The 12,086-nt window shown below is 33.5% G+C and overlaps 1 protein-coding gene across 1 annotated transcript in view; it reads right to left on the minus strand.

Moving 5' to 3' along the window:
* The window catches only part of LOC141338047 (low-density lipoprotein receptor-related protein 1B-like), a gene marked incomplete at its 3' end in the record, with an annotated part of 171,078 nt that overhangs the window by 25,674 nt on the left and 133,318 nt on the right, over window positions 1–12,086 (minus strand). The window contains exons 34-35 of the mRNA XM_073843617.1: window positions 10,204–10,313; window positions 7,967–8,099 (exon numbers count right to left, since the gene is read on the minus strand). Coding sequence (XP_073699718.1) covers window positions 7,967–8,099; window positions 10,204–10,313 — 243 coding nt within the window. The remainder of the gene's footprint in view (window positions 1–7,966; window positions 8,100–10,203; window positions 10,314–12,086) is intronic.

Below are 12,086 nucleotides of genomic sequence, written 5' to 3' on the forward strand. Positions count from 1 at the left end.
TAAGTTTTTGAATATGTAATTATTTGACTTGCGAAAGCATTTGAATTTATTGAACTATATCTTATCTGCAACCTTGCACATTCCCACACAAGGACAATCTTGGCGCATTTTGATGTTTCTGAAATAAACATTAATTTAATCTACAATTAAATATTTAAACGAGTGACTTCACATGAATATAACCTGTCATTTTAAGAAGGCTTGTATCAGTAGCATTTTGCGCATTTATATAGCTTTCTATAAGGCATCTAAGCATTCATGCTATTTGTAAAGATTTATTTCAAAGACATTTTTGTTGTTTAAATAAATATATAAACCCCAGCTGGCATTGAGATGCTTTTAATCACCATCAGCCGAAAAGGCGCTTTTACTTCCTTTTTTTTTTTTCAAAAAAGCGACAAAACATTCTATAAACCCTGATGCTGAAATTTATGGGGCCCTTTTAGTTCCTCAGGTACAGTGATGCACGGGCATTATGGAGATTGTCAAAGCAAAAGCATCAACTGGGGAAAATAAGAACGATTGTAACCTATAAAATGACCCGAGATCGGTTTTTGCGGTGGCTTTTAAAGGCCTAAGTTTGGATCTGAGTTGAGAAAGCATGTTTTATATCAGCTCAAAGAGGCTGTTAGACTAAGAGCATTGCTTTTTTGGAAAATACGTCCTTCTTTTCTCACCCTCAACCCTCTTTCTTTGTCATCAGGTCTGAGCAGGAGAGATGTGAGAGAGAGGGTGTTTGACAGCAATGGACATTAATATCACAAAGTTTCCTTGAATAAAAGAAGACGTCCTGATGCTGGAGCAAAGCAGGATGGAAGGGTGCAAATGCAAGACTCACAAACAACCGCAGTTAAAATCAAAGTTAAACTGCACTTAAAACTCTAACGTTTGTTAAAAGAAGCCTTGAAAAAGAAGTCATGAATGACGGGAAATTAAATTATACTAAAATAGTGTCTTACATGCGTAAAAAATAAATAGACCAAAAAAAAAAAAAAAAAAAAAAAAAAAAAAAAATCAATACACCAATTCATCAATAAAAGCCAAACCTACTTGTTAAACAAATTATACATATTTTTTAAATTTCAGCTTTTCTCATTTTATCCTCTACACAACTTATTTGATATTGAGTGAGTGAGTGATTTTTTTTTTTCATGTAATATAATCAAATTCTTAAATAGCTTTTATTATACATGTATATATTAGAGTGCGGATCGGGCCGCATTTTTCTGTCCGAGCCCGGCCCGAGTCCGACAGAGCAGTAACCGAACCCGACCCGAGCCCGACAAGCATTAAGATATTTATGTCCGAGCCCGATCCCAGCCCGACACAGTTAAAATCTCTTTTTACTCATACTAATGACACATGCACTTTTTTGTGTGGAAAGCCCGCTTTTATTAAGCCACTGTAAAAAAAGCGTTCGGAAATGTCAACAGATGAGAGCATCAGTGCACACTGGGCAAAAAGCGCCGTTATAACACGGGCGCACTATCGCGCTGAGGTGACCGAGCCCGACCCGAACCCGAGCATCCTTTCTAAATATCTGTCCGAACCCGGCCCGACCCGTCGGGTTCCGTCGGGTCCCGTCGGGCTCGGCTCGGGTATCCATCCTCTAGTGTATATATATATATATATATATATATATATATATATATATATATATATGTGTGTGTGTATATATATATATATATATATATATATATATATATACACATACACATACACATACATACATACATACAGTCAGGCCCAAAATTATTCATACCCCTGGCAAATTCTGACTTAAAGTTACTTTTATTCAACCAGCAAGTTTTTTTTTTTTGGATTAGAAATGACACAGACGTCTCCTAGAAGATAATAAGACGATGTACAAGAGGCATCATTGTGGAAAAAAATTATTACTCATCTTTTATTTACATTTTAACAAAAAGTGGCATGTTCAAAATTATTCATACCCTTTGCATGCAAACTGTCACAGTCTATGGGAAAATCCAAAGATCTATATACCATTCCAAATAGTCCAAGCTGTTCTAAAGCATCATAATTGTCCTGATTCATTGGGAACAGCTGTTTTAATCAGCTGAACAGGTGAAAAACAGAAGCTCTCTGCTGTTGGTTTGTGGATAGTCATAGCTAAGACAAAGGAACTCACTGAGGACCTGCGGCTGCGCATTGTGGCTGCTCACAAGTCAGGAAAGGGCTATAAGACCATATCTAAATGTTTTGAAGTTCCAGTGGCTACAGTGCAAAGTATTATTAAAAAATACAAAACGTTCTGCACTGTGAAAAATCGTGGTCGGAAGCCAAAAGTGACACCTGTGCTGGCCAGGAGGATAGTGAGAAAGGTAAAAAAGAATCCAAGGATCACCACCAAGGCCATCCTGATGAATCTGGGCTCTGCTGGTGGCAACATCTCTAGGCAGACAGTCCAACGGACACTGCACACCACTGGGTTCCACGGATGCAGACCACGGAGGACACTACTTCTCCAGATAAGGCACACAAAAGCCCACTTGGCCTTTGCAAATGCTCATCTGGACGAAGAAGAAGACTTCTGGTCTTCTGTTTTATGGTTAGATGAAACTAAAATTTAATTGTTTGGCCACAATGATGTAGCCTTCATTTGGCGTAAAAAGGAAAAGCCTTTAACCCTAAGAACACCATCCCCACTGTCAAATATGGTGGTGGCAACCTAATGTTTTGGGGGTGTTTGTCAGCCGGTGGACCAGGGAACCTAATCACAGTAAACGGCACCATGAAAAAGAAGCATTACATCAAAATTCTCAACAACAACAACAGGCTTGGGTACCAGTGGACATTTCAGCACGACAACGACCAAAACACACAGCAAAAGTGTTGAGGAAATGGTTATCAGACAAAAACATTAACGTTTTGCAGTGACTCCAGCCAGAGTCCTGACTTAAATCCAATTAAGAATCTGTGGAGGGAGCTAAAGATCAGGGTGATGGCAAGGAGACCCTCCAACCTGAAAGAGTTGGAGCTCATCGCTAAAGATGAATGAGCAAAAACACCAGTGGAGACATGCAAAAAGCTAGTCAGCAATTATGGGAAGCATTTGATTGCTGTTATAGCCAATAAAAGCTTTTCTATTGATTATTGAGGAAGGTATGAATAATTCTGGACCTGCCACTTTTTGTTCAAATGTAAATAAAAGATGATTAATTTTTTTTTCCCACAATGATGCCTCTTGTACATCGTCTTATCTTCTGCGAGACGTCTGTGTAATTTCTAATTAAAAAAAAAAAAAACTTGCTGGTTGAATAAAAGTAATTTTAAGTCAGAATTTGCCAGGGGTATAAATAATTTCGGGCTTGATTGTATATAAAAATAATATTACAACTATGTAACAATGCCCTAGTAACCTCTGCGTAATAAAATGTAACAAATACAAAAAGTAATAAAAAATAATAATATTACAACTGAGTAACAATGCCCTAGTAACCTCAGCGTAATAAAATCTAACAAAAAAGTAATAAACATAATAGGACAACCTTAGTGTAATAAACATAGCAAATAAAAAGTAATAAAGATAATATTACAACTATGTAACAATGCCCTGTAACCTCAGTGTAATAAAATGTAACAAATAAAAAAGTAACAAAAATAATATTAGTAATATTTAACAATGCCCTAGTAACCTCGGTATAATAATATGTAATAAATAAAAAAGTAATAAAAATATTACAACTATGTAATAATGGCCTAGTAGCTTCTGCGTAATAAAACGTAAAGATATGAAATATAAAAATAATAATATAACTATGTAGCAATGCCCTAGTAACCTCAGCATTATAAAATGTAACAAATAAAAAGTAATAAAAATATTACAACCATGTAACAATGCTCTAGTAACCGCAGCATCAAAAAAACGTAACAATTAAAAATGAATAAAAATATTACAACTATGTAACAATGGCCTAGTAGCTTCAGCATAATAAAACGTAAAGATATAAAAAATAAAAATAATAATATAACTATGTAGCAATGCCCTAGTAACCTCAGCGTTATAAAACGTAACAAATAAAAAGTAATAAAAATATTACAACTATGTAAACATGGCCTAGTAACCTCAGTGTAATAAAAACAAATAAAATAATAATAATAAAATAAAAACTTCAAAACACTCACATTTTCTTTAGAAACTCTTAAAATCTGGTTAACCAAGCTTGTTTTGAACACATTTGTAATGAGGACTTTGGGAAGCGTGTAAGATCCACGTGCGAGCTTTATTAAACAGATCATAGTCAAGACAGGCAGGGTCAAACACCAGCAAACAGGAATGCGTAGGCAAGACAAAATGGAGGACCTGGGCCGTGGAACAGTGGCAGACAGTGGAAACTTGGAGGACCTGGGTCGTGAAGCAGTGGCAGACAGTGGAATAGTGGAAGCCATGGCGGGGCCGGCAGAGCAGGGAGCCTTGGCGGTGCAGGCAGAGCAGGAGGCCATAGCGGAGCAGGTAGAGCAAGGAGCCTTGGCGGTGAAGGCAGACCAGGAAGCTTTGGCATTGCAGTCAGAACAGGAGGCCATGGCGGAGCAGGTAGCTTGGGTAGCCATGGCAGAGCAGGATCATTGGCAGTGGTTGAGCAGACAATGAGTTCATCAATGGGTGGTACCCACTTTTGAGGATCTGCAGTGGGAGCTGCCTCCTCAGGGGGTTCCGCCTTGGATGCCGCCTCCATAAGAGGCATTGGCGCAGCGGACACATGGACAGACGAGGCCTCAGGAGCAAACTCGTGAACAGACTCATGAACAGACGAGGCCTCTGGAGCAGACTAGTGGACAGACTCATGGACAGACGAGGCCTCTGGAATGCAGTATGCAGCCCACACACTTAAAATGGCGATGGCCATCACAGGCAGTGCAGTGGATAATGGGATGCTCACCGTGCTGGAAGGTGTGAGGCTTGGGAGCGTCAGTTCTGCGTGGCTTGCTTGGCTTGGGAGCGTCGGTTCTGCGTGGCTTGCTTGGCTTGGGAGCGTCGGCTCTGCGTGGCTCGTTTGGCTTGGGAGCGTAGGTGTCATTGGTATGCCTGCAGCCTGCACTGACATTAGAGGAGGATCCATTACACTGGTAATCATAACATGATGTAGCTCTGGCAGATTAGACGAGACATGGCATGGCTCTGGCAGGTCAGACGAGACATGGCATGGCTCTGGCCGCTCGGGCGAGACGTGGCATGGCTCTGGCCGCTCGGGCGAGACGTGCTATATCTTGGCTTGACTCATGGAGAACAACAGCTGTATCTTGGCTTGACTCATGGAGAACAACAGCTGTATCTTGGCTTGACTCATGGAGAACAACAGCTGTATCTTGTCTTGGCGTTACAACGTTGTGTAATATCTCATTTAGATTAATATATTTAAATACATCTATTATTTATAGCAAGAGGGCGCAGGAGAGAAACGATGGAACTTTCCAGATCTACTCGCCATCACTGTCGAGACAGAGTAACTCAACAAAGATCAAAGACGTCCGATTGTGGAAAAACACCTAGAAGTCAGACACAACAGTCTCATCCAGTCAACACTCATCCACTAACTCAGTGCCGTCTGAAAGGCACACGAAGTCTAAAGAGACATCTTATGAGATTTCAAATAACCACAATGACGTTTAGAAAATAGAAAATTGCAAATAAATAAATAAATACGCCGTTTAAAAACAGGACATCTTTGATGCAAACACTTCCAAAGAGCCGCAGGTGTGGGATGGCTGGCGTTGTCCTCGCAACAATATCAACAAGCGCAATTTTTCAAAACACTGAAATTAGGCCTTTCATGTAGTCGCTTGTCAGATATCAAGTGGCAACACGGAACCTTTCATCCTCGCCAATTTTCACAAATATTGGGGAAATGACTTCTCTCGTGAGGCTGGGGATTTTTTCGGCGATGTGCCGCACGCGGCTCAGCTGATCCGCCGTAATGTATTCTTGTGATGATCATGCTTGTGAAAATCCCTCAAGTCTGTCACGGGTTGAAACTGAAATTTAAAGGCACTGGCATAAACACGTCAGCCTGTCGCAAACGTCTGTCACTTCGGGTCGTATGCCACAGAATTGGGGCTTTACAGCTGATGTAATAGTTGCATTTAGTTAACATACTATTTATGCAATATGTGGCACTGAAAAACACATAATGCTTATATAACCACAGACAGGGCTGTAGTAAAGATAACATATACGGGAAACAGCAGAAATAAACAATTAACTATTTATTTTATTTTCTTAGCTTAGTATTAATATTAAGTACTTTGTTTAGGGTTTTCAGAGCCCTGTTTGTACTATGATGATAATGATTATTATTACTGTAGTTAATTGTTATATTATTTGTAAAATAAATGACTAGCTGAAAATAGTTGGTGACTAGCTGGAAAATGATGGTGATTCCATTATTTTTATTATAAATGTATTATAATACAAAATATTTGTTAAATAATTAATTAGCTGAAAGTTAGTTATAACTGCACACTAAAATTATTTTGATATAAAATTATTTTTATTATTATTGTTGTTGTTGTTGTTGTTGTTTAGTGATTTTATTATTAATTGTATTGTAGATAACATTAATTTTAAATATATTATTAGAAATATATTTCATTAAATATATTTATATTTAATCAGCTGTAAGGTTAAGTATAACTTTGTACACTCAAAAAGTACATTAAATATATTAAACAAACAAACAAACAAACAACAATTACGAGTGTACAGGTTTTTAACTATTATTTATATTATTATAAATGAAAGGTTAGGTATAACTGTGTACACTCAAAAATATATTACTATTATTGTTGTTATTATTATTATTATTATTATTATAAATAAATGATGAATGTATTGTTTATTAAACTATTGATATTATTGTTGTTGTTGTAAATAATAATAACATTATAAAATGTAAATATATTATATATTTATTTATTGAAAAATCAGCTGAAAAGTTGGGTAAATCTGTATACATTAAAAATATATATATCATTGTTGTTATTATTATTAGTAGTAGTAGTATTGGAGTTGTTGTTATAAATAATGTTTTTATTATTAATTATACTGTAGACAATATGATACATTTTACATATATACATTAAAATGTTTATTATTATTATTATTATTGGAGTTGTTGTTGTTATAATTAATGGTTTTATTATTAACTGTAGATAACATTATTATTTTACATATAGTATACATTTATTGAAAAATCATCTAAAAGGTTAACACTGTGTACAGTCAAAAAATAATATATAAAATTATTATTATTATTATTATTATTATTATTATTATTATTATTTATAATAATAATAATAATAATAATAATAATAATTCAATAAATAACAACCAAAAATATGAGGGTACATAAACTATTATTATTATTATTATTATTATTATTATAAATAATGATTTATTATTAATTGTATGGTAGATAATATGAGACATTTTACACACACACACACACACACACACACACACACACACACACACACACACACACACACACACACACACACACACACACACACACACATATATATATTGAATAATCATCTGAAAGGTTAGGTATAATTGAACACTCCAAAAATATATATTAAATTATTATTACTATAATTAAATAAACAAACAACAACAACAAATAATAATAATAATAATAATAATAATAATAATAATAATAATAATAATAATAATAATAATAATAATAATAATACACAAAGTTTGAAACAAACAACGAAACAAACAACATACAAACAAACAAACAAACAAACCCTCATCCCATTTAACTACTATCTAAAACATTCAGCAACTTACTGAACATTAAACACACAGTCTTTCCCATCAAAAAATAAAAAATAAAAAAATACAAATAAAACAGTTTTATTGCAACATTTACTTTCTTGATCCCATATAAATCATGCTGGGAACTAGAAACACTTCGCCCGGTAACAGATTTCGGGGCATTACCCTGGTCACAGTTGTCCTCGTCACTTTGATCCAGGCAGTCAAAGACTCTGTCGCACCTCCAGCGAGCGGGAACACAGTGTGCCCGATTACGACACAGGAACTCGTCCTCCTTACACTCCCGGATACAGTCCACCTGCTCACACACACACACACACACACACACACACACACACAGCTTGATTTCAATAACACAACTGAATGATTGGTTGAATTAAAAGGTGTGTCCTCTATAGCATTGACCTTTGACCTTTTCCTACAGCTGAAATTGCTTTTTATATATAATGCATGGATGAAATGCGGTCTTGGCTCTCCAGGGGCCATTGAAAAAGAGGTCTGTTTTAATGGGCCTTATTAGGACAGGCAAACTCGTTTGAACTGTTGACACTGCATTATGAGTGAGGGTGTAATTAAAGCAAAGTCCCTCGAGAAAACAGACCGCAGTCTTGAGGAAACTGCCTGGCAATACCAAGAGACAGCACAGCAATACTGTGCAGCACTGCATCAGAGTTAAAAAAAAAAAAAGAGCATTCTTTCATCATTCTGAATAACTGCACACTAGTTTTAGGTCATTTTTGAAGCTTGAAAGTTTTGGGCTCCATTCACTTCTGTTGTATTGAGAAAAACAGGCAAAACTCTCTTCCAAATATATCTTAATTAGTTGTGCAGTCATTTAATGAGTAGACGATAACCATTTTAAATTTTAATATACAATTATATCAATTTAATTTGAAATGTATTATTATTATTATTATTATTATTATTATTATTATTATTATTATTATTATTATTATTAATAAATATTTTATATGTTATATCTTGCATTATAACTTGAAAATTATGAAATGTTTAATTGTAGAAAATAAATAATATTTTTAAATTAGTTAAAAGTTTGTTATAATTTTTAAACATTTTTGCAAAAAAAGATAAGATTCTTATTATTATTATATTTATTTATTTTTAGGTATTTATTATTATTGTTGTGTTTAATATATAATATAATTTATTTAATATATTTTATTATATAAATTGTAATAAATAAAACAAAACAAAACAGAAAAGACAGTTATAACTGTACTTTCAAACATTATTGCATAGGTATTAGTAGTAGTAGTAGTAGTAGTAGTAGTAGTAGTAGTAGTAGTAGTAATAATAATAATAATAATAATAATAGTACAATTTTTGTACAGACAAAAATTAATTTGACAATAATCATAAATTATAATATCATTTATAATTTATAATTTATATAAATCACAATTTAATTTTATTATATAAATACTATTTATTAAATAACTAACAGAACAAATTATAACTTTACTTTCAAATATTTTTGCTAAAGCATTTTAATAATTATAATAGTAGTAGTAGTAGTAGTAGTAGTAGCATTATATAAATTAGATATATTTATTTAATTGCATTTCATTAGTTATCTAACTAAAAGTTTTTTTAAAATTGTGTAGAAAAAAAACGATGACATTTTATTATATAAATAATATTTATGTAGTAGTAGTAGTAGTAGTAGTAGTAGTAGTAGTAGTAGTAATTATTATTATTTTTTAATTCTGTAATAAGAATTATACTTATTTATTAATTATCTAACTGAAGGTCTTTGGTTTTTGTGTAGACAAAAACAATGATATTTTAAATGTTATTATATAAATGATATTTATTAAAGAAATAAACAGTTTTTTATAAATGTAATTCAAATGTATTAATAATACTACTAATAATAACAACAACAACAACAATATTTTTTTAATTTTTAATACATTTATTTTTCAATTAATTATCTAACAGAAAAATAAGTCATAACTCAAAAATTATTTGAAAAATGATTATTATGAATTACTACATGTATTATTTTTCATTTTTTATTTAAATATATTAATTAAAAATTAACATTAATAATAATAATAATAATAATAATAATAATAATAACAATAATAATAATATCATCATCAACATCATCCCACATTAGTTGGAGTGTGAAAATTTTGGACCCCATTGACCTCCACTATATTGATAAAAACAGCTGAAACATTCTTTAAAATGTCTTTTTTAATTATTATTTTTTATTTTAGTTATTTAAGTGTAGAAATCATGATGGGCAGTACAGTAAATGACGACATTTTTCATTTTTAAATGTACTATCCCTTTAAGATGTACTTGAAAAGTACATCCATTTTAGGATATAGGAAACACTTTTGCTTTTTTTCTCTGTGTATGTCCCAACTGACCTCATCCGATCCATCTGAACAGTCGTTTTGCCCATCACAACGTTGGCCCGCTGACACACAGCCTCCTCCAACACAAACATACTCGTTCTGAGCACACGATGTAGGCCGAGCTGCAAAGACACAAGGAATTCAAAATAAAGACTCACAAACATCTCACATCAAAGAATCCTCTCAAATCCTACAATACGACGTGTCCATCTACATGTCCTGGGACAGTTCATTCCTTGAAAGCATCTGCATCGCACACGTGACTCCCTGCTGTAGATCGCCCCAGTCTGAAATAAACCGAGCTGCGGTTTCGGTCAGTGAGAGGTTGCGAGAGATTTCTGGCTGCACTTTTTGAAGTGTTTTCAGCCACATTAATATTAATCGTAGAGTAAAATTCCCTTGACTCGCCTTGAGTCACATAAGAGCAAAAAAAAAAAAAAAAAAAGTAAAGGGAGTGTGTGAGAGCTTTCTGAATGCATCTCCAACGGTCTTACGATCAGAATAATTCACTGGGCAGGTGCAAGCGTGGAAGAACTCAGGTACCCTGTGCACAGCAACGCTGAAATATTCAATACCTCAACTTAAAAAAAAAAAAAATATATATATATATATATATATATATATATATATATATATATAAAAAACACTTCAAGTCTCCTGGGGCTAAAGTAACAGATGAAGCTGAGGTGCAGAACATGCATTATTCTGAGTCCTTGAGTATTCTTGAGTTCTTGAGCTTTAGATGAAAGATTAATAATAAATCTATATATTATGTAACATGTATATTTTTATATAATGAATATTTGAAACAACACGCAAGATGATTTGATAATCAACATTTGAATGAAGAATAATACAATTTAAAAATATATGACATTACATTCAATTAAATCTTTAATGTTAAATTAATGATTAATAATTGAAATTTTAATGAAATAAAATACAATTGTTCATCAAATTTTACAGTAATAGAGAGAGAAACCCTAATTAAATAATATGTGTGTGTATATATATATATATATATATATATATATATATATATATATATACAGTCAGGTCCAAATATATTCCACCAAATATATATAATTTTTATTATTTTAGCTGTTGACCAAAACATATTCAAGTTACAGTTATACAATGAATATGGGCTTAAGGTGCACACTCTGAGCTTTAATTTTTAGGGCAGTCTCATCAAATTGGTAGAAAGGTTAAGGAATTACAGCTCTCTAATATCAACCTCCCCCCTTTTTCAAGGGACCATAAGTAATTGGATAGTTGACTCAAAAGTCGTTTCATGGACAGTTGTGGGCTATTCCTTCATTTTTTTTCTACATCAATTAACCAGGTAAAAGGTTTGAAGCTGATTCTAAGTGTGCCATTTGTATTTGGAAGCTGTTGCTCTGAACCCATCATGTGGTCAAAGGAGCTCTGCATGCAAGTAAAACAGACAATTGTTAGGCTTCAAAAACAAAAAGAAATGTATCAGAGAGATAGCAGGAACATTAGGAGTGGCCAAATCAACAGTTTGGTGAATTCTGAGAAGAAAAAGAACAAACTGGTGAGCTCAGCAACATAAAAAGGCCTGGATGTTGGATGGTGGATGATCCTCTCCATGGTAATAAAACATTTTACAACATCCAGCCAACTGAAGAATACTCTCCAGGAGGTAGACAATCAAGAGAAGACTTTACCAGAGCAAAATAGAGAGGGTTTACCACAAGGTGCAAACAAGGCCAGATTAGACTTTGTCAAAAAACATTTAAAAAAGCCAGACCACTTCTGGAAAAGCATTTTTTGGACTGTTGAAATTAAAATCAATGTGTACCAGAATGACGGGAAGAAAGAAGTATGGAGAAGGCTTGGAACAGCTCATGATCCAAAGCCTACATCATCAT

The sequence above is a fragment of the Garra rufa genome, chromosome 7 (genome assembly GCF_049309525.1).
Source record: "Garra rufa chromosome 7, GarRuf1.0, whole genome shotgun sequence".
NCBI lineage: Eukaryota > Metazoa > Chordata > Actinopteri > Cypriniformes > Cyprinidae > Garra > Garra rufa.